Below are 24,215 nucleotides of genomic sequence, written 5' to 3' on the forward strand. Positions count from 1 at the left end.
TTCATGGCCCTATATTGTCTGTTACAACTGCATACAAAGCTACAATTAAAGTAAAAAAAAATTTTGCAAACAAAATTTTACATGTTTCCTAGAAATACAGCCTCCTACTAGCAAACTTCTCAAGAAGACTCTAGAAAATGCGATAATCTAAGGTTAATTTATTTGGTTACTGGTAACAAGGGAAAAGTATGTTTTAATGCTTATGTATTGTTCTTGGTGGTTAAAAAAAAAAAAAGGAGGATAGTCCATATATAGGTAAAAGAAGCAAAGGAAAGGAAGATTATTTCAGTCCAGTTGAGCTGTGACAAGAACTGCACCACCATTGCAGCTAAGGTGCCCAAGCATGAAAGAGGGAGAAATGGCCAGAGACGAAGAGAGAAAGTAATTTGGGGTTAGGTTTCTTCATGGTTCTCCAAGTCATAAAAAGAAATTTAAATTTCAACCTATTGACAAGGAGAAACAATAGATTTTCAAAAAGGGGCGTGATAGCCTATTTCACAGGGACACAAAGATAGTTTATGGCATTGTAGCAAAAGGAATTATGAAAGGACGGATCACAAGCAGAGAAGCAGCTACTTAATATTCCAAATACAGATGATGAGATCTAGAAATAAGCTGGAGTTAAGACAGCTGACTTTCATTTTCTGTGTTGAAAAGTTAATAAAAATATATGATCACCAACAATGTATAGACAACATTTTAAAATGGGGATATAGATAAGATTGCTTAGAAGAATCAATAGAGAGCTGAGGGAGCTTCCAGAGACCTTTACATAGAAAGCACTGAAAAGTTGTCCTCAAAGGTTTTTTTCTTTTTAAAAAGTTCCAGAGAAAGTACTATTACAGACATCTAGTTTCCAGGTAAACAGAATGGTTTAAAGGGCATTAGATGGTGTCTATATTATCAGAAGGGCAAACAATTAAAAATGCACTCTCTTGGTACAATATAATAAGAGGCAACTTTAAAACACATTGGAATAAATATAAAATACAATAACAGAACTTACAGAGGACAATTTGAACATTAACATTTTGAATGTGTAAACCCTTGGACCCAGCATCCCCCATTTAAGAATTTACTCTACAGATACACTTTGACAGTATGCAAAGTGATACCTATGTACATACAAGAGGCATTTATTGTAGCATTATTTGTAATAGTAATAAACTAGGTAACTATCAAGGGGAAATAGATAACAAAACTATAGTTCACTGGGCCAGGGTTATGGCACAGTGGGTTAAACCACTGCTTGAGACTCGAGTATCCTATATCAGAGTGCCCTGTTCAAATGTAGGCTGTCCTGCTCCTAATCCTGCTTCCTGCTAATGGACCTGGAAAGGCACCTGAATATAGCAATATAGCCCAAGTACTTGGGCCCCTGCCACTCATGTGGGAGACCAGGATGAAGATCCAGGCTCCCAGCTGCAGCCTGGCTCAGATCTGGTTTTTGGGGCCATTTGGAAAATGAATCAAAGGTGGAAGATCTCTATGTGTTGCTCTGCCTTCTAAATAAATAAATTTAAAAAAAACCTATAGTTCGTCCATACTACGGCACTAAAGCAGCCATTAAAAAAGAATGAATGGGGTGAATGTTGTGGTACAGCTGGTAAAGCTGCTGCCTGCAGTCCTGGCAACCCATTTGGGTGCCAGTTTGAGTAACAGCTGCTTCACTTCTGATTCAGCTCCCTACTAACGTGCCCAGGAAAGCAGCTGTGGATGGGCCAAGTCCTTGGGCCCCTTCACCCATGTGGGAGGTTCAGAGGAAGCTCCTGGCTTCGGCCTGTCCCAGCCATGGTCTTAGAGGCCATTTGGGGAGTGAACCAGCAGATGAAAAATCGATCTCTCTCTCTCTCTCTGCCTCTGTGTAACTCTGCCTTTCAAATATATAAATAAATATTTTAAATATAAGAATGAAGATACTTATGTGAAAGGCTGTCTAAAACAGATTCATTAAGCTAAATGTGTGGTATTACAGGAACATACACACATACACAATAATTCCAGCTTTGTTAAAAACAGCAAAACTATATATAATTATGTATGAATCACAAAGAACAAAAAAGATCACACGTTTTTTACAGCAATACTCAAGAGGAGCATTAATGGGAATGGAAAAAGCTTGGGAAACGGATGAGGATGGACTACCTGGGTAAATATTTTTAAGTACTGATACAAATAGAAATTCCAAAAAAACCTAACTGTGAAATTTAAAATGACTAAAACTAAAATAAATTCTGAATAAACAAACAAAACAATATGGTATTTTCATTCTCACCTTCTGTCCTGATCTTTCTTTCTTTTTTTTTTAATTTATTTATTTATTTGAAAGTCAGAGTTACAGAGAGAGGAGAGGCAGAGAGAGAGGTATTCCATCGGCTGGTTCACTCCCCAGATGGCTGCAACAGCTGGAGCTGTGCTAATCCAAAGCCAGGAGCCAAGAGCTTCTTCCAGGTCTCCCACGTGGGTGCAGGGACCCAAGGACTTGGGCCATAGCAGAGAGCTGGATGGGAAGTGGAGCAGCTGGGACTCGAACCAGTGCCCATATGGGATGCTGGTGCTTCAGGCCAGGGCTTTAACCTGCTGCGCCACAGCGCCAGCCCCTGTCCTGATCTTTCTATTGTCTTTTTTCCCAATGGCACCACCTTCCACTCAGTCACATAAATTAAAAAGCCCAAGAATCACTGTATAATAATTCCCTTTTGCTTCTCCTACCTCAGTCCGTCAGTCAGTCAGTAAATATTTGTCAAGTGCCTCCTGAGCTCCAAGAGCTATTTTAGATAGAACTTTGTTATAGAATAAATTTAACAAATTCATAAAACAAAACTCTACCTTTAGATTCCTAAATATCTCCGAAATCTCCCCTACAACCTGACTTCTAATTGTCGTGGTTCAAGTAAGAGATAATGAGGTACTCCTGCAGCTTTATCCTTTCTGAATTCTTCCCCATGGCCCTCCAACCTTCAAGCTGATCATGTCATTCCTCTTATAAACACTCTCCAGTGCCTCCAGTGTGTTCCAAATAAAGACAGACCTTATATTATGATATGCAAAATCCTGTATGGTATCAATTCACATATTCTCTATGTCCTTGTACTCCAACCCACATACTTCACACTAGCCATACTGAACCACTTGCTGGGACCTAAAATTCCCATTTTCTCATGTTCCATGCCTTTGAAGTATCATTCTACTTAGAATCCCTTTTACCAAACTCTGACACATTCTTTCGGGCTCAGCTCTGTAAGCCTAGGTTTTCCTCCATGACCTTGATGCATCTCCACCCCTACAAACTGCAGCAACTGCTTACAGGACTCCAGAGGATGGACACCACATCTTCCAGACTCTAATCTGAAGTCTACTTTAACAGTTAGCATACAGCAGATATTTCATATTTACCTCACAAATAAAGAAACAATGAGTGAGCATGTTTATATAACTGTGTGACTTTACGGCAGGAATATTACCTACATTCATAAAATGAGGATAACTGGGGCCAGCACTTTGGTGTAGAGGTAAAGCTGCTGCCTGCAGTATCGGCATCCCATATGGGCGCCGGTTCGAGTCCCAGCTGCTCCACTTCCCATCCAGCTCTATGCTATGGCCTGGGAAAGCAGTGGAGGGTGGCCCAGGTCCTCAGGCCCCTGCACCCGCATGGGAGACCCGGAAGAAGCTCCTGGCTCGTGGCTTAGGATCAGCGCAGCCTGGCCACTGTGGCCAATTGGGGAGTGAACCACAGGATGGAAGACCTCTCTCTCTCTCTCTGCCTCCCCATCTCTCTCTGTATAACTCGGACTTTCAAATAAATAAATAAATAAATCTTTATTAAAAAAAAAAGATGAGGATAATTATTTTACTAGGTTTTTTTAATAATCATGGGAGATGATAGCATAGTATCCTGCATACACTAAATATTTAGTAAATGCTGGCTAAAATACTTTTTAGAATTAAATTTTGAAAGCTAGCCTGGAAACCTACCACTTTTATCCTATTTCTTTTGCAACCCTAATACAGAATTTTTTTAAGTAAAATTGCTTTTATTTTCATAAATAAAAAGATAACTCATTATACAAATAACACCTTTAGCAGAAGTAATATGTTAACTGTCACTGCTTTGTACCAAATGCAGTTAACACAAATAGTTACATCTCTCTATAATTTTTACACAACTCTACATTTGGTAATTTCCCCAAATTCCCAATGTCATGTCAGAAAGCATTAAATATGATGGGATAGGGTATTTTAGTCACAGAGTAACACTTTTGCTGAGCAAATAGAATGTTTAATTACTGATTTAAAGTAATACCAGTATTTACTGAGTTCTACAGAAGCACTGGGCATAATATATGTTGCCATTTCATGTATGGTAACAATGTGAAAATTTAGTAACTAGGTTAATAGGCTCTATTACCTAAGATAAACAGGTCCTACAGGCAGAAAGCAAAGACCTGTGCAGTGCTGTGTAGGATTTTGTCAGTAAATGGCTTAATAGCAAAGACGATGATGGGCTTTGTAATGAGGATCACACAAGATATGGAGAAGTTTAATAAATTATTTTTTCCCATAGACAAAAAAATTAAAACTAAATGCCTGTTTGTTATTATTCCACTTACTCTGGAAACTGCAGTTTCAAATATTAAATATCAGACTGTAAGCAGAAATTAGCAATTCTGTATATCTAAAAAAAACAAAACACCACACTGATTCTGAGTAGCATTTCCTAAGGAGTGTCTCTAAGCAGCATAAACTAAAATACAGGATTTAAGTAATCATTCATCTGATCACAATATTGACTTGGGCATATTCTTTCTAGTCATTCTTCATAATGAAATGTGTATTACTACATTAGCACTTTATGCAGATTTTATTCATTCCTCACAAGGCTGTTCTGTGGAATTAATGGTTTATCTGTGTAACTGCTCAGCACAGTGCCTGGCAAACAGCAAGTTCTCCATACACACTACTATTATTTCTATTAAGTGGACCCATCTGTCCATTACAGTAGGAAAATTGGCTAACATGCCAGGAGAATAATCAAAAGATAAACTTAAAGATATGACTTTTGTTACAGTATTATGCCTCTACCATTTCCCAAGTCTGTGCACATACTAACCTATCTGTTCCCAAGATTACAATCTATTATTCAGATTATACCGTATTTAAGTTTGTTCTCTAAGTTTTTACTATGGCCTTTGGCTGAAAGCAATACAATCCCGACAGGATATATGTATTAGAAAACCATTAAGAAAAAAAAAGTACACTGAATCAGGCAACAAAGGCATTTTACTGTAACTTCTTTACCACAGAAGTAAAGAGCTACCAGTATAATTCAGGAAAACCTACCTCACGTAATTAAAGTTTCTTCTGTATATCACACAAAATTTTACTTCAAAGAACATTTTCTATTCATACTATCTTCTCTCCCATAAGAAACATTAACGGCTATTAACAAAGTTCATTCTCTAAATAAAAAACCCATTAGAAAACATACTTGTAAAAAATCAATTTAGGGTTATTGAAACAGAATGAAACACAGGCTACAAGAATAGAGATACATTCTTAAAAGACAACAAACCTATAAACACTGATTTTCAAGTAAACTATAGATTCTAATCTACTTAAGTTATTTGGTATGAAAGTGTTCTGATCTTTAAGTCACTGTTTTTCTACTAGAAAAGATAAATGACTCAGACCATATCAGGTCTATATTAAAACTAATACAATGGTGAAGGGAAAAAAAACCCTGTCTTTGTTAAAAACTAATTCCTGTCATTCCTCAGGTACCAAATAAGGAAGAACATAAACTTTTTTTGTGAAAATATACTTGAATGTGAAAGCTACATGATTTATGCCTATAATGTATTAATCTGAAATTATTATTATCCAGGGTTCAAAAAAGGACCTAGCCCCCAAATACACCCTTTAGAGGCACAATAATATCTTTCAAGTGTTGTCCTGATTAAAAAGCAGTCTGGAAACATAGCATGAAGGCATCTCCACTGCCAAATACAGAATTTTAAACAAACTTGAAATATACCTTATTTGTAAGTCACAGTCCTTCTTTGTCCCCTCCTCCCAAAATCTCTTCCTTCAACAGGTTGATTTCCTCAAACCAGCTAATACCTAATGTCTCATGCTCCCTCTCACCTTGAGGATTTTATTCTACTTGTCTTTTGCTGAGAACTTCATCTCTTTTTTTTTTTTCTCCCATGGCTGAACTATAGATACCAAAATGGCAATAAGAAGACATAGGGCGAGTGCTGTGGTACATTAGGTTAAGCCACCACTTGCAATGCAGGCATCCCATACTGGAAAGCCAGTTTGAGTCCCAACTGTCCCACTTCCAATCCAGCTTCTTGTTAATGTGCCCAGGGAAGGCAGTGAAAGATAGCCCAAGTGATTAAGTCCCTGACACCCATATGGGAGACCAGGGTGGAGTTCCTGGTTCCAGGCTCCTGGCTTGGATCTGGCTCAGATGTAGCTATTGTGGCCATTTGGAGGGCCAAACAGCAGAGAGAAGATCTCTGTCTCTCCCTCTCTTTTAGAATAAATAAATAAATCTTAACCAAAAAAGAAAAATCTCTATTTTTATTTCCTGTTTTGCTTTAATATTCTATAATGAAATTACACTATTTTAATATTTATAGCTATTATCTACCCCCAGTGTTAAAGCCTGCCACTGTGAAGAATTATTAGTTTTTCTTATCTTCTAGTTTTGTAGCCTCATTGCCGCATTCTTTTTTTTTTTTTTTTTTAAGATTTTATTTATTTATCTGAGAAGTAGAGCCAAAGACAGTGAGAGGGAGAGACAGAGAGAAAGGTCTTGCTTCCGCTGGTTCACTCCCCAAACGGCTGCAACGGCCGGAGCTGCACTGATTCAAAGCCAGGAGCCAGGTGTTTCTTTCTGGTCTCCCATGTGGGTGCAGGGCTCAAGCACTTGGGCCATCCTACACTGCTATCCCAGGCCACAGCAGGAGCTGGATTGGAAGAAAGGCAACCAGGACTAGAACCTGTGCCCATATGGGATGCCAGTGCCGCAGGCAGAGAATTAACCCACTGCACCACGGCGCCGGCCCCATCATTGCCACATTCTTCAGAGAGTCTCTGATGATGCCAGTTTTCACTGAAAATTCAGCAGCTTGCTTTCATATTTAGACTCCAAACCACACACTCAATACTGAATTCTTAATTTCCCTGGATTCTCTGCTATTGTTGCATGGGTATTAGTCATAACTGCAACCAGGCTGCAAGCTGTGAGGACTCTGACTTATGGGTCCCCCAACAGTAAAGACAGTGCTGGGCACAAAAAAATAAAGCAATAAATTCTTCCAAATTAACCTCAAAAGACAACAAATTCTAAAAAAAGATTACACTTTTGAGATATCCACAAGTCAACAAGGACAGATTTTGTATTCCACTGTCATCAATCTTCTTTAAAATTCATATGTGGGATATAAAATTCATATGTGGGATATTAACTGGCTAACTTCTGGATATCCTGGTTATATGATGGATCTTCCAAAAGAACATGGAAAATGAATATTACAAAATAACTATGCATGGATTTCAAAATTTTCTGCATCAAAACAAATTTATTTTTAAATTACATTTTCCATGAACTTTTAGAGGTATACTTGTACACACAGTTTCTCTCTCTCTCTCTCTTTCTCTCTCTCTCTCTCTCTCTCTCATAGTTCTAAAATAAGTACTGTGCTATGAAGGAAGCTCTTTCTGACCCTTAGTTTTAAAAAAAATCCCCTTTCAAGTTAAAAAAAATTGAAAGGCAGAGTTACACAGAAAAAGAAGAAAAGGCAGAGAGAGAGAGAGAAAGGTCTTCCATCTACTGGTTCACTCCCCAGATGGCTGCAACGGCCAGAACTGCGTCAATCTGAAGCCAGGAGCTAGGAGCTTCCTCAGGGTCTCCCAAGCGGGTACAGGGGCCCAAGGACTTGGGCCATCTTCTACTGCTTTCCCAGCCCATAGCAGAGAGCTGGATCAGAAGTGGAGTAGCTGGGACTCGAACTGGTGCCCATATGGGATGCTGGCCCTGCAGCTGGTGGCTTTACCTACTATGCCACAGCGCCAGCCCCTCAAGTTTAAAATTTATTTTAAATGAAGAATGAATGATCATGAAAGAACATTTTTTTCATTATTTGTCAGAGTAATACATTTCATTATAGGTCAATAAGAAATCAATTTGTGTTCTATTGTCACCTACCTTCTTTAAATTCCATATGTGAGTATTAATTAAACAAATATAAATTTGACTTAAACCATGAAAATGACTTTTTTATATAGAGTCTCCACATATGTTAAGGAATATTAAACTTTTTTGTAATTTTGAAATTATATCTAAAAACCTGGGCAAAGGAAAGAAACTCTTTCAAAATCTGGAATGCTACATTATTGATAATGTGAAATGGTTTTTAGTAAAGCCATTTTTAAAGAACATGGGCAAAAATGACTTAATGAGTTACCTGTAGTCATTCCGATCATCAGCTTTTATTCCAGGCCAATCTCTCTTCAGGTACTGACTAGCCAGCTTCTGCATACCCTGTTAGAACAAACATATACATGTTTTCTAAAATAAGTACTGTGTCATAAAGGGAGCTCTGTTCCTTAAAATATATAGAAAGTCCCATTTTCCCAAGTGCAAATTTAATGCATAAGAACAGTGATAAATAGTAGAACTCTAGCACCTACTTTCAGGTACAATCCTCTCTTGTCTCTATCTTTAGGAAGCAGGTCAGGATGAGGTTCAGAGAACCTTATATCAAAATTGGTACGCACTTCACGTCACTGAACTACTTGACTTGCCATAAACACAAACTACCTCCAACACGTTAACAGGAGCACAACTGTCTGTCTTGCACAGAGCTCTGACTACGCAGTCTGACAGCTCAGTCTTCCACTACTCCCTAGCTACGGCATGCACTGCATTCTGATTCCCAGCAGCCAAACTTCCATACACAAAGAGGGAAAAAATATTCAATCTGGAGCAGATAAAATATACACTGATGTGTAAAATTCATAAATAAAATTTGATACTGCTCCATTCTAGTAATTTTCAAAAAAAGATTATTTATTCGAAATGCACAGTCAGAAAGGAGAGCGAGAGAGAATGAATCTTCCACCTGCTGGTTCACTCCCCAAATGCCCACAACAGCCAGAGCTGGGCCAATCCCGAAGCCAGGAACCTGCAGCGTCTTCCTCATTTCCCAGGCAGATACAGGAGCCCAAGGACTTGGTCCACTTTCCGCTACTTTTCCCAGGTACCTTATCAGGGAGATGGATCAGAAGTGAAGCAGGGTCTGGCACTGTGGTGTAGCGGGTAAAGCCACCACCTGCAGCGCTGGCATACCATATGGGCGCCAGTTCAAGACTCGACTTCTCCACTTTCAATCCAGCTCTCTGCTATGGCCTGGGAGAGCAGTAAAAGTTGGCCCAAGTGCTTGGGCCCCTGCACTCCTGTTGGAGACCCAGAAGAAGTTCCTGGCTTCTGGCTTCAGACTGCCCAGCTCCAGCCATTGTGGCCATTTGGGGAGTGAACCAGTGGACGGAAGATCTCTTTCTGCCTCTGCTTCTCTGTAACTCTGCCTTTCAAATAAGTAAATAAATCTTTTTTAAAAAAATTAATAAATAAAATGATTTACAGAGGAAAGTGGAGAAGATGTAAATGTATCTTGCCTTTAAAAAAAAAAGTGGAGCAACAGCTGGGACTCAAATGGGCACCCCTATGGGATGAAGGCATCACAGAGGAGGCTTTATTCATCATGCCAAAATGCCAATCCCTCTAGCAATTTTTTTCTGTTATTCTTAAGAACTTATTCATTTATTTGAAGTAGAACCACAGAGAAAGGGAAAGACTAAGAGAAAAGTTCTTCATTCTCTGGTTCACTCCCCAAAGGGCCACAATAGCCAGAGCTGGGCTGATCCAAAGTCAGCAGCCTGGAGCTTTAGCCAGGTCTCTGATGCGGGTACAGGGGCACAAACACTTAAGCCATCTTTCATTGCTTTCCCAGGTCACAGCAGAGAGTTGGATCAGAAGTGGAACAGACAGGACTTGAACCAGTGTCCATATGTGATGCCAGTACTGCAGGTGGCAGCTTTACCTCCTACATCACAACATCAGCCCTGGTCTTCTCTTTTAGAATAACACCATGGCAAAAGTCACTTCAGATGAAAACATTTCTAATTATATAACTTTTATATAAGAATATAGATTATCTCAGTGTAATGAATACAGAAGTCATTAGTATCGGAATATTCATTTCTAAACCCAAAACTTTCTTTTTTTTTTTTTTTTTTAACTTGACAGGTAGAGAGAGACAGAGAGAAAGGTCTTCCTTCCATTGGTTCATTCCCCAAATGGCCACTATGGCTGGCACTGCACCGACCCAAAGCCAGGAGCCAGGTGCCTCCTCCTGGTCTCCCATGTGGGTGCAGGAGACCAAGCACTCGGGCCATCCTCCACTGCCCTCCCAGGCCACAGCAGAGAGCTGGACTGAAAGAGGAGCAACCGGGACTAGAACCCTGTACCCATATGGGATGCTGGCACCTCACGCGGAGGATTAACCAAGTGAGCCACGGTGCCCACAACTTTAAGAACAGTTTAGTTCACAATGCTGAACTAAAGAGCGATCACGTTAATAGATTCTCTGCTTTCAGCAAAGGTTGCTCAATTAAAATCGATGTTTCACTCTACACTTCGTACCTTTCTGCTAAGTTCTGCTGTCAAACAATTTGTCTTAATTTAATCCATTGTTGCATAACTCTACCATTATTTTAACAACTCAAAAGGTGACAGTAACTGTGGTGAAGTACTGTTTGTTTTTTTTTTTTTAAAGATTTATTTATTTTATTTGAAAGGCAGAATTACAGAGAGGCAGAGGCACACAGAGAGAAAGATCTTCTATCCACTGGTTCACTCCCCAATTGGCCGCAATGCCTAGAGCTGGGTCAATCTGAAGCCAGGAGCCAGGAGTTTCTTCTGGGTCTCCCACAGGGGTGCAAGGGCCAAAGGACTTGGGCCATCTTCTACTGCTTTCCCAGGCCATAGCAGCAAGCTGGATGGGAAGAGGAGCAGCCGGGACTCAAACCAGCACCCATATGTGATGCTGGCACTGCAGGCAGTGGCTTTACATGATAAGCCACAGTGCCAGCCTCATGGTAAAGCACTGTTGAATCTCAAATTCCTATTGAACTTGGCGATTTGCTTGGCTTCACTGTTTCCAGGCACCGAGCATTCTGGGGACTCATACACAACTACATTCCAAAAACATTTCCACTGAAAATACCATACTTTAGGGAGCCCAATCCCTAAGTCTTCCCTGAATATGCACAATATTTCTTCACTTCTGCTTCCTGTCATACTGCTCCCATTGCATGAACTATGTTAGCATCACTTCCATTCCTATTTGCCGAATTCTTATCTCCCTCACTTTTTAACTGGATTTTAAATATCCTAACAAAAAACATTCAGTAGTATATAGAGGGAACTGTTACAATTTACACTGCCTAGGTATTTCACTTCATTTTATTTCATTAGGGTATAACAGTTTATTATTCCTTCTAAATGTATTACCTAAAATTCTATAAAGAACCACCCTTCCTGGACTATTTTGTTATCCTGAAGTAGAGCTCTTAGAGTAAATATAGGATAAATATTTGTCTAGTTCTGGCCCAAAGATGCACATTGAATTTTTACAGTAACATTATGAACTTTTTATTTTAAATAATGTTTTATAATTAATTGCAGACACTATTCTCTTTTGGTAGCAAACATTTATTTAAATCTTTCATAATTCAAGCATTATTAAAAGCCAGTATAATTGAAAATTGGATTCTCCCTCTAAAGCCATAAGTATCCAAAGCTTGAAATAGTTAACTTAAAAACAAGTAAAGGGCCGGCGCTGTGGAGCAATGGGTTAAAGCCCCAGCCTGCAGTGCCAGCATCCCGTATGGGTGCCGGTTTGTGTCTAAGCTACTCCTCTTCCGATCTGGCTCTCCTATGGCCTGGGAAAGCAGCAGAAGATGGCCCAAGTCCTTGGGCCCCTGCACCCACGTGGGAGACCTGGAAGAAACTCCTGGCTCCTGGCTTCAGATCCAGCCATTGCAGTCATCTGGGGAGTGAACCAGTGGATGGAAGACACCTCTCCCCCCCTCTCTCTGTAACACTGCCTTTCAAATAAATAAATAAATAAATTTAAAAAATAAAAAATAAAAAAACAGGAGCCAGCACTGTGGCTCAGCGGGTTAAAGCCCCAGCCTGAAGTGCCGGGATCCCATATGGGTGCTGGTTCTAGTACCGGTTGCTCCTCTTCCCATCCAGCTCTCTACTATGGCTTGGGAAAGCAGTAGAAAATGGCCCAAGTCCTTGGGCCCCTATACCTACATGGGAGACCCGGAAGAAGCTCCTGGTTCCTGGCTTCAGATTGGCGCAGCTCTGGCCGTTGCAGCCATCTGGGGAGTGAACCAGTAGATGGAAGATTTGGAAGAAGCTCTTGGCTCCTGACTTTAGATCAGCTCAGCTCCAGCCATTGCAGCCATTTGGGGAGTCAATTTGCGGATAGGAAACCTCTCTCTCTCTCTCTCTCTCTCTCTCTCTCTGTCTCTACCTTGCTCTGTAACTCTTTCAAATTAAAATACATACATACATATATATATATATACACACACACACACACATACACACACATATATATAAAGGGTTTGCTTAAAAAGCAATATATATAAAGGATTTGCTTATATATATATATATATATATATATATATATGAAGGGTTTGCTTAAAAAATAAAGCAAACATCCCTGCACTAGATCCTATAGAAATACTTTCTAAAAATCTAATTGACCTTAATCTTTACAAAAATTATTTTAGCTCAAAAACTACAAAATCAAAGTTATGTTAATTCTACAAAGGAGAGGGTCTCTGACTTCATGCCACCATTTTAGAACCTCAATTTTCATCAAATTTGTCCATAAATCAAATGTCTGTGTGTCCTTGTTTAGAGGAGGTTCCTCTCGTTGAAGAGGACAGATACAAACACGGACAAGCAACTGCCTAAGCAACAGGAAAGAGTTCTGTACCAGTGTGCTTGGGAGAGAGCTCTGAGATAATCTCCAGAACTCCACGTAGACCCTGACTGCGAATGAGATCTAGAACAGGACTTTGAAGAAGCTCTTTTTGGTGGCGAGGTAGAATAGGTAGTGGTGGACTGAACTGAGACCGGCCCTGGATTTGGATTTTGACTTTGCGTCCCCTTTTCCATTTTCTTTGGGGGACAGAGCTAAAGACTGAGGTCTGCTTTGGGCCTGCTCAGATGCATCTTAGATCCACTCCGAGAATGTGAACGGAAGCCCCGATCAGACTTGGGTTTAGGTTTGCTCTCTGATCTGCATTTCCTGCCTTGTGATGGATCTTTGCTCTGAAACCTGGATTGGGAGTGGCTTTTTAACATATTTCCAGGTAGATCTACTGCGGATGCTCCTGCAACTCCTACCTGCTGGTCTTCTACACCATGACCTGGATCTGCTTCCCTGGTAAGATCGCCCATGGTTCTCTCAGGGCTCATCTTCAACAAGGCTAACATTTCTGCCATTTATTTCTGTACTATCCATTTTATCCACAGCACACTTCGTGTCCCAGTAAGAGCACAATTCAATTACAACCTCATTTGTGCATTCTCTGTGAGCATCCACCTCAGTTACTTCACCTGCTTGCCACATAAAATCTTTTGAATCTTGCCAACTGCACCGACTAAAAGGATTTTCTACAATTAGCCTGTATCCCACATAAACAGGCAGTCCACATCTGTCTCCACCAGAGGCTCTCCGACTGCTGTCTCCACCCCCAGCACTGCGGCTTCCCCAGCTGGAGCTGTTGTAATGGCCCCTGCCACGCTCCACCATCAAGCGCTGCCCATGGAGCTCCCTGTTGATCAATTCAACAGCTGTGTCTTTGGCATGGGGGGAATCCTCGAACTCCAGGCAGCCAGACACATTTCCAAGGTCTACCTCGAGGCGGCAGCCATGGCCACTGAAAAGGCACTGATGTCCCTCTCCCAGACGCTGTGACTCCCAAGTGCAGGAGTCTTGTCCATGGCCGGCACAGTCCCAAAGGCTGGCTGATCAAGGTTGGCACCTGGTGGTAGCTGACCCGCAGGTGAGCCCGGGACAGCGAGAGTCCAACATGCACCTCACTGCAGCGGTGGCCCAGTCCACGCAACAGTCACTACTCTTTTGATGCTCAAGTTGTTATACCCATGCTCTGTAGGTGCCCCTCAAGCTGCGTGTCATATCATGACCCCAACAGATTTTATCACTTCTTTGTTTTCTTCTATAAATCCCATCCCAGACATGCAATCATCTTGTTTTCCAAGGCATTCTGATTCCTTTCAAAGAGAAACCATATTTATAGAGGCAATCTAGGCACAGTCTCATCCTGAGTCTTATTTGGTGTCTCTCTAAAAGGCCTTTTCCAATCACTGTATACAAAGTAGCTCACCAGATAGCATCTCCACACAATCCTACTAACTCAACCCATGGACACTATTACAGGCCGCTTTAAATACCTGTGTATGTGTGTGTTCACTGACTATAAACCCTATTAGAGAGGGATCTTGGTCTTTTTTCTTCTTTTAAATCTCTATATCCCCAAGCTATAACAGAGATCCCAGCATTTGGTTGATACATAATACCTAGTAATTGCATGAAGAAATGACACCTATATTCTTCTGTTTCTATTCTAGAATTCTGATCTTACGTGTTTTTGCCATCCTGAGTTAGATCAACACTTCGCTGGTTCACAATCTTCATTTACTCAATAGAAAAAAAAAAGTACCAGATTTCTGAAATTATGATCAAGTGGCTTAAATATAATAAATAAGTTCCTTATTCAAATTTGGCCATTGCCACTTTAATAAACATGTGTGGATATTCTAAGCTATGAAACAATAGTAACAGAAGTTCATTCTACACTTAGAAAGTACTATACATTAATTTTTGTGAAGGTTCCAATAAGATCATTGAATTCAAATAACTCATTTGTAGAGAGGAATAAAAAATATACAACACAAAATGCCAGACAACACATGGATTACTGTCAAATAAGTAGTAAGATGTGATACAAGTACACAAAAGAATCAACTATTATTTTCTTAACAAATAAAACATGTATTTTATATGATAGTGACTTTTTTCAATGTAATTACTGCTAAAGTGCTTGCAGAATACTTCACACAGTACAAAGAATAGGATATAAGCCTCATATGGGTAGGACTGATACAAAGAACTCTAAATATATACCAGTACAGAATGAATGAACTTAACAAGCACCTTTATACATTTATTTCTCTTAATTCTGGCAGGACTTGATACAACCACAGAGAAATAAAACACAAGATTGACACACAGTTCATAACTAGTTAAATTTGAGCTAGAATTCCAGTTATTATCAGTCTTTTTTGCAAAAGACAAAATTTTAGAGAGAATTTCACCTAGTTATTTTTAAAAAATATGAATTACTTTGTTAACTTTTTTCTGCATTATAAATTAGCATGGCAATTTCTAGAGCTCTAAGTCACAAAGCTGATCTGTATTAAACTGAATGAGCCCTTTAGAGATGACATGAGAGATTCATGGAATAGACAAACAGTGAAATCTTTAGATGAAAGACTTTATTCAAGTTAGTTCACAGAGGCAAGAATCATGACTTCTGTGTGCTCCACGCAGCTGTTCAAAACCTATTCTGCATGGATGCTGAGAACACTCTGTGGCTTCTACCGGGTAAATTCTAAACAGCATTTCATGCCTCTGAAAGCATTCTATATAGAAATTGACTAGTTTCCCGTTTATGTTATAATTAGATCCACGCTTATTAACTTGCTAAGGAAAAAAACTATGGCTTACTTTTTTTTTTTTTTTTTTTTTAGTTTATTTTAACCCAATCACCACTCCCCAACTCCCTGCCACTGGCTCACAGCATCACTCTCTGAAATGGACCACCAGACACAAATTTATTTTTATTTACCTGAACATCAGTAATGTACAGTGCTGATCTGATCTGCAATATAGTTCACTCTGGAACAGTGGCTTCCTTGAAAACACACATCAATACACTCTTTGAAACATCCAATAACATCACATTTCAACTTGTAGAAAGCCATCAGTGTCTGATATAAGACTTGCTTTGTTTTACCTCTCAATAACACTTGCTGTATTGCTTTAACAAGTGAAGAAACACAAAGAAAGTCACTGTTGTGTAGACAGTGAGAAGTGGACTGATAGTTTAACCTTTGGCCCGTTTACGAAGCAAGCTGAGCAGGAGTGTGCTCCATGGTCCTGGCATAGGTTATTCTGTATCCACTGTCCTCCAGCATACTTGAGAAACTAATCTCCCTTTTTTTTAATCTTCTGAAATTCATTTATTTGGGAGAGAGAGACACACACACAGAAACATATCTTCCACCTGCTAGTTCACTCCCCAGGTATCTATAAGAGCAAGATTGGGCCGGCTGAAGCCAGGATCCTAAAACTCAGTGCAGGTCTCCTCTGTGGGTGGCAGGCATCCAGCTACTTGAGCTATCACCCACTGCCTCCCAGAGTGCACGTGAGCAAGAAGCTGGAACTGGAAGCACAGCCTGGCCTCAAACTCAGGAGCTTAAAGAAGAGTTGTGGGCATCCCAGATGGCATCTTGACCCTGCACCAAAAGCCCACCTTGAGAAACTAATCTTTAAATCTCAATAAGAGGCTGGCGCTGCGGCTCACTAGGCTAATCGCTGGCACACAGGGTTCTAGTCCGGTTGGGGTGCCGGATTCTGTCCCGGTTGCTCCTCTTCCAGGCCAGCTCTCTGCTGTGGCCCGGGAGTGCAGTGGAGGATGGCCCAGGTGCTTGGGCCCTGCACCCCGTGGGAGACCAGGATAAGTACCTGGCTCCTGCCATCGGATCAGCGCGTTGCGCCAGCCGCAGCGAGCCCGCCGCGGCGGCCATTGGAGGGTGAACCAACGGCAAAGGAAGACCTTTCTCTCTGTCTCTCTCTCTCTCTTATTGTCCACTCTGCCTGTAAAAAAAAAAAAAAACCCTCAATAAGGATGTGCTACTAGATGGTTTTTTAAAATTATAGGAAACCATATTTTTAAATACTCTACTTTTTTTTCATGGAATTCCTAATGCTATGCAAAGGTCTTTTACATAAAAACAAATCTGTACAAATTGGGTAATTCTCAACCGATGTAAATTATATATTAATTCAAAATTTGCGGGAAAAAGGAATTAAAACATACTGTGCATTTCCACAAACTTTCTGCAGATTCCCTTATACAACTGTCTTTACTATGTTTTTTTTTCTTAAGATGTATTTGTTTATTTCAAAGTCAGAGTTACAGCATGAGAGAGGGAAAGACAGAGAGAGATTTTCCATCTGCTGGTTCACTCCCCAGATCGCTACAACCACCAGGAATGGGCCAGTCTGAAGCCAAGAACTTTACCAAGTCCCCCACATCGGTGGCAGGAACCCAAACACCTAGGCCATCTTCTGCTGCCTTTCCTAGGCCATTAGAAGGGAGCTGGATGGGAAGTGGAGCAGCTGAGTCTTGAACTAGCACCCATATGGGATGCCGGCGCCAGAGGCAACAGTTTTATCTGCTTTGCCACAATGCTGGCCCTTTCACTATATTCTTAAATCATTTTAATAGTAGTAGAAAACTTCATTTTCACCCTTAAAGAAAGTTTTGAAGTATAAGTATTTTTCATTGTTTTGTGATACAGAAGTAAATAAAATGTTATTTTAAATTATCATAATTTGCCTTTACTTACTTTTCTATTTAATTATGAAATTAAAAAATTAATCTCATGTAATATGTTAATCTTTTATGAAAAATGAAGATTAACTCTATTTAATTACTGAAGAAAATATAAAATCAATTGACATTTTAAATGGCCTAACCTAATTGATCTAAAACCTATTCAGATAAAAAAAGATAAAGTTAACATTAATTCATGATAAAAATCTCCAAAAAATCTAGAGTAGAAGGGAACTTCCTTAAAACAAAAAGTACACAAAAACCCCTATACCTGACATACTTTTAATATGATCAGGGACAAGGCAGGAATCTCCTCTCTCAGCACTCTTTTTTTTTTTTTTTTTTTAAGATTTATTTATTTATTTTAGAGGCAGAGTTAGAGAGAGAGGGAGAGACGGGGAGTAAGGTCTTCCATCCGCTGGTTCACTCCCAAAATGGCAGCAACAGCCAGAGCTGTGCTGATCCAAAGCCAGGAGCCAGGAGCTTCTGGGAAAGCACTCAGGGGCAGGGGCCCAAGGACTTGGATCAGAAGAGCGGCAGTCAGGACAAGAATCGGTGCCCACATGGGATGCCAGCAGCACAGGTGGAGGCTTAGCCTACTACGCCATAGGGCCGGCCCTCTTAGCACTCCTTTTAACACTCTGCTCAAAGTCCTATCTAGTATGAGGCAAGAAAAAGAAACAAAAGGCATACAAATCAGAAAGAAATAAATCTGTATCCACTGATAATGTGATTGTCTATGTTTAAAAAAAAAAAAAAAAAAGCCAAAGAAGTTGCCAAAATTTCCTGGCGCTAATAATTGAGTTTATCGAGGTTGTAAGATACAAGGCCAGTATACCAAAGTCAACTGCTGTTTTACACATTCACAATGAACAATGAGAATATGAGATTTTTAAAATTATAATAGTGTGGTGGGATGTCTGTGCTCTGTGCACTATGGCATTATGCGTAAAGCAGCCATCTGCAGCACCTGCATCCCAAATGGGCACTGGTTGGAGTCCCCGCTGCTCCACTTCCTATGCAGCTAGCTAGCTGTTGCTAACAGGCCTGGGAAAGCAGCGCTTGGGCCGCTACACCTACATGGGAGACCCGGAGGAAGCTCCTGGCTCCTGGCTTCAGACAGGCTGCTCAGTTCCAGCCATTGCAGCCATCTAGGGAGTGAACCAGCAGACAGAAGAGCTCTCTCTCTCTCTCTCTCCCTTTGTCTCTCTAAATAACTTTTTTCCATAAAAAAAAAAAAAAGAGAGAGAGAGAGAGAGAGATACATGATATTAATGCTGTTTTCATGTCTATTAACACAATATCCATTCTGAAGAGCATGGACTAAGAAGTAATTTCAACTTTTAAGTCTTAATATTAAAGAATTGTATTTTTTAGAAGATTTTATTTATTTATTTGAAAGAGCCACAGACAGTGAGAGGGAGAGACAGAGATAAAGGCCTTCCTTCCATTGGTTCATTCCCCCAAGTGGCCGCAACGGCCGGAGCTGCGCTGATCCGAAGCCAGGAGCCAGGTGCTTTCTCCTGGTCTCCCATGTGAGTGCAGGGGGCCAAAGACTTGGGCCATCTTCCACTGCCCTTCCAGGCTATAGCAAAGAGCCAAATTGGAAGAGGAGCAGCCCGGCGCCCACATGGGATGCCGGTGCCATAGGCGGAGGATTAACCTACTGCACCATGGCGCCAGCCCCAAGAATTGCATTTCATAAGACTATAGCTGCTATAGATAGTGATTCAACAGATAAAACTGGACAAAGTATTGAAAATCTTCTGGAATGAATTAGCCATTTTAGATGCTATTAAGAACATTCATAGAATGTTAAAAATAAATATTAATAGGAATGTGGAAGAAGTTGATTCCAACCCTCGTGAATGACTTTGACAGGTTCAAGATTTCAGTGGCGCAAGTAACCACAGATGTGGTAGAAACAGCAAACAGAAATAGAAGTCGAGCCTGAAAATGTAAATGAACTGATGCAATTAACTTTAAGATGGGGACTGGCACTGTGGCACAGACGGCTAAGCCTTCGTCTGTAGCACCAGCATCCCATATGGGTAACGGTTCGTGTCGGCTGCTTCTCTTCCCATCCAGCTCTCTGCTATGGCCTGGGAAAGCAATTAAAAATGGCCTAAGTACTTGGGCCCTTGCACCCACATGGGAGATCCAGAAGAAGCTCCTGTCTCCTGGCTTCAGATCAGCCCAGCTCCAGCCATTATGGCCATCTAGGGAGTGAACCAGTGGATGGAAGACCATACTCTCTGTCTTTCCCTCTCTGAAACTCTACCTCTCAAATAAATAAGTAAATTAAAAAAAAAAAAAAACTTCAAGGAATGTTTTTTTCTTATGGATGGACAAAGAACATGATTTCTTGAGATGGAATCTACTCCTGGGAAGATGCTGTTGAAGAGTAATGAAATGACATCACAGGATTTAGAATATTATTAAATAAACTTAATAAAGCAGCCACAAAACTTGAGAGGATTAACTCTAATTTTGAAAGAAATTCTGTGAGTAAAATGCTGTCAAATAGCATTGCATGCTATGGAGATATATTTCATAAAAGAAAAGTCAATTGATGCAGCAGATTTAATTGTTGCCTTATTTTAAGAAATTGTCACGGTCATCCCAACCTTCATCAAACACTACCGTGATCAGTCAGCAGCCACAACATTACAGCAAGACCTCCATCAGCAAAAAGTCCACTGACTTGCGGCTGGTGTTGTGGTATAGTGGGTTAACCCAAAGCCTATAGTGCTGACATCCCATATGAGCACTGGTTCAAGCTTTCACTGCTCCACTTCCAACCCAGCTCTCTGCTAATGCACTTGGGAAAGCAGAAGATGGTGCAAGTGCTTGGGGCCCTGCACCTAGGTGGGAGACCTGGACTGAGTTCCTGACTCCTGGCTTCTGCCTAGCCCTGGCTGTTGCAGTCAGTTGTGAAGAGAACCAGAGGATGAAAGATGTCTCTCCCTCTTTCTTTCAAATAAATAATCTTACCAAAAATATATATATTATGACTTACTGAAGGCTCTGATCATCATTCTCATTTTTTAGCAAAAAAGTATTTTTAAGATATAACAGTAGTAACACTTAATGGACTACAGTATAGTGTAAATATAACATTTAAATACACTGGAAAGCCAAAAAAATTTCTATGATTCACTTTATTTAAATACCTGTTTTATTGCAGGGGTCTGGAACAATATATATAATACCTCTGAGGTATGCCTGTAAGTAAATGGGGAAAAAGGAACAAGTCCCCATACAGGAGAATCCCAAATTATTTGTACAACTGGTCCCTCTTCAAGAAGGTGGAGCTTAAATCCCCACTGCTTGAAGGTGGGCCCCACTGAGTGACCAACTTCTAAACAGTAGAATATAGAAAGGAGGAAAGAAAGTAACTTAACACTTAATACTTAAATACTGCCAAGCCAGGTGATCAAGGTTAACATCACCAGCAATAAGCCATGCGGACAATATGTATCCTTGATGTGATGTGTTAGGAATGGCATTTCAGCAGGAGATTCTAATTCAATCCCATCAAGGTGGCATGTACCAATGCCATCTCACTAGTCCAAGTGATCAATTTCTGTTCACAATTGATCATAATGATAGGTCTAAGAGTCAAAGGGATCACATAAACAAGACTAGTGTCTGCTAATACTAACTGATAGTATTAAGAAGGAGAGAATGATCCAACATGGGAAGCGGGATACACAGCAGACTCATAGAATGGCAGATGTCCTAAACAGCACTCTGGCCTCAGAATCAGCCCTTAAGGCATTCAGATCTGGCTGAAGAGTATTTTAGGCATGGAAAGCCAAGACATTCTGACAAAAAGAAAAAAAAAAAAAAACCTAAATGAAAGATCTCTGCAAGTGAGATCCCAGTGGAAAGACCGGGCCATCAAAGGAGGTACCTTTCTCTGAAGGGAGGAGAGAAGTTCCACTTTGACTATGACTTTAGACTTATGACTTATGTCTAAATAAGATCAGAGTCAGCAAACTCAAAATTCTTCCATAGCCTTGGCAACTCATGACAAGAGCCTAGGGTGATTGCTGATGCCATAAACAAGAGTGTCAGTTGTTTAAGTCAACAACAGGAGTCACTGTGCACTTACTCCTCATGTAGGATCTCTGTCCTTAATGTGTTGTACAATGTGAATTAATGCTATAATTAGTACTCAAACAGTATTTTACACTTGTGTTTCGGCGTGGTTGCAAACTGTTGAAATCTTAATATATTCTAAATTGATCTTCTGTATATAAAGATAATTGAAAATGAATCTTGATGCGAATGGAATGGGAGAGGGATCAGGAGATGGGAGGGTTGTGGGTGGGAGGGAAGATATGGGGCGGGGGGGAGCCATTGTAATCCATAAACTGTACCTTGGAAATTTATATTTATTAAATAAAAGTTAAAAAAAAGAATGGCATTTCAGCTCTGTAGTCTTACCAAAATCCATAATCCCAGACCAATTATAAGAAACACAAAAGAAAAATGCAAATTCAGTTATACTGCACAAATACCCAACTACTACTCCTTAAAACAATCAAAAACAAAGTGTGAAGCATTGTCACAGACTGGAGGAGGCTAAAAAGACAAGAACTAAATGCAGTGTGGTATACTGGATGGGAATCTGGAACAAAAAAGGGAGGAAAGCAGGGCTGAAACAACAGCACAGGGAGAAATGAATACAATCCAAGTCAGTAAAATGTGAATGTTATGAACAATGTACCAATGTTGATTCCTTATTTACAACAAACACACATAAGAACCTAAGATATTAACAACAAGGGAACATTACTGAGAGATATATGGGAACCTTGCAAAAGTTTTATAATTTTTCTATAAATTTAAAACTACGCTAAAAAAAGGTTTTTTAAGTTAAAAAATTTCATGAAGGAGCCAGCACTATGGAGTCTGTGTGTTAAACTGTCACCTGCAATGCTGGTATCCCATATGGGTGCCAGTTCGAGTCCCAGCTGCTCCACTTTTGATCCAGCTCCCTGCTAATGTGCCTGGGAAAACAACAGAAGATGGAGACTGGGAAAAAGGTATTGGCTCCTGGTTTTGACCTGGCCCAGCTCTAGCTGTTATGGCCATTGGGGGAGTAAACCAGAGGATGGAAGATCTTTCTTTGTCTCTCCCTCCCTCTCTCTTGTAACTCTGTCTTTCAAATAAACAAAATAAATCTTTTCCAAAAAATTTAAGGAAACACACAGAGACAGTAATATACCAAAAGAGGGACAAAAAAGTATAAGGTATAGAGAAAACAAACAGCAAAATGACACATTGGTCTCTCCTTATCAGTAACTACTTTATTTATTTATTTTTTTTTTTTTTGACAGGCAGAGTGGACAGTGAGAGAGAGAGAGACAGAGAGAAAGGTCTTCCTTTGCCGTTGGTTCACCCTCCAATGGCCGCCGCGGCCAGCGCGCTGCGGCCGGCGCACCGCGCTGATCCGATGGCAGGAGCCAGGAGCCAGGTGCTTTTCCTGGTCTTCCCATGGGGTGCAGGGCCCAAGCACCTGGGCCATCCTCCACTGCACTCCCTGGCCACAGCAGAGGGCTGGCCTGGAAGAGGGGCAACCGGGACAGAATCCGGCGCCCCGACCGGGACTAGAACCCGGTGTGCCGGCGCCGCAAGGCGGAGGATTAGCCTAGTGAGCCGCGGCGCCGGCTCAGTAACTACTTTAAATGTAAACGGACTGAACTGTGTGGTCAAGACAGAAATTGACAAAATAGGTTTTTTGTTTTGTTTTGTTTTTTTGTATACTTTGTTTTGTTTTAAGCTCCAAATATGCTGGAGGGATTGGAGACAGAAACAAGACTGACCACAAAGACACTTAGCAGAGTAAATTGCTCATGGTGTGGCCCCTGAAAAGGGAAGGAGAAACAACAAAGATGACCCTTGGGTTTTAGCCTTTATACAACTTGATGGATGATGGTATCTCCAAGGAATAAATAAACTGATAGGCTGTTTAATTAATGAAAAGATTGTTGGATTTTAATACAAAGAATATCAGGTTTAACAAAGTATGAAAAAGAACAAACTACTATCTCTCTGAACGTGAGAGAAGTCAGGAACAGTTATGTTAAATTGGGTACAGCAATTGGATCTGAAAGAGCAAGTATAAATCTGACCAATGAGAAGGCAGAGTTAGATGAAACAATCGGGGATATATACTAAAAAAAAAAAAAAAAAAAATAGGGGCGAACACTGTGGCATAGTGGGTAAAGCTGCTGCCACCTGCAGTGCCGACATCCCATATGGGCACTGGTTCGAGTCTTGGCTGCTCCACTCTCGATTCAGCTCTCTGCTATGGCCTGGGAAAGCATTAGAAGATGACCCAAGTCCTTGGGCCCCCTGCATCTACATGTGAAACCCGGAAGAAGCTCCTGGCTCCTGGCTTCAGA

At 40.5% G+C, this 24,215-nt stretch overlaps 1 protein-coding gene and 1 pseudogene across 5 annotated transcripts in view; both read right to left on the reverse strand.

The window, feature by feature from the left end:
• The window catches only part of FCHSD2 (FCH and double SH3 domains 2), a 299,407-nt gene that overhangs the window by 165,910 nt on the left and 109,282 nt on the right, over positions 1–24,215 (reverse strand). For 4 of the 5 annotated variants that reach the window (XM_002708714.5, XM_051851103.2, XM_017344834.3 and 1 more), the window contains one exon: positions 8,475–8,551. The exons of the other annotated variant lie outside the window; for it this stretch is intronic. In XM_002708714.5, coding sequence (XP_002708760.1) covers positions 8,475–8,551 — 77 coding nt within the window. The remainder of the gene's footprint in view (positions 1–8,474; positions 8,552–24,215) is intronic. 5 annotated transcript variants of the gene reach the window in all.
• On the reverse strand, positions 13,012–14,773 carry LOC138847633 (serine/arginine-rich splicing factor 6-like; annotated as a pseudogene).

Source organism: Oryctolagus cuniculus, chromosome 1 (assembly GCF_964237555.1).
Source record: "Oryctolagus cuniculus chromosome 1, mOryCun1.1, whole genome shotgun sequence".
Classification (NCBI taxonomy): domain Eukaryota; kingdom Metazoa; phylum Chordata; class Mammalia; order Lagomorpha; family Leporidae; genus Oryctolagus; species Oryctolagus cuniculus.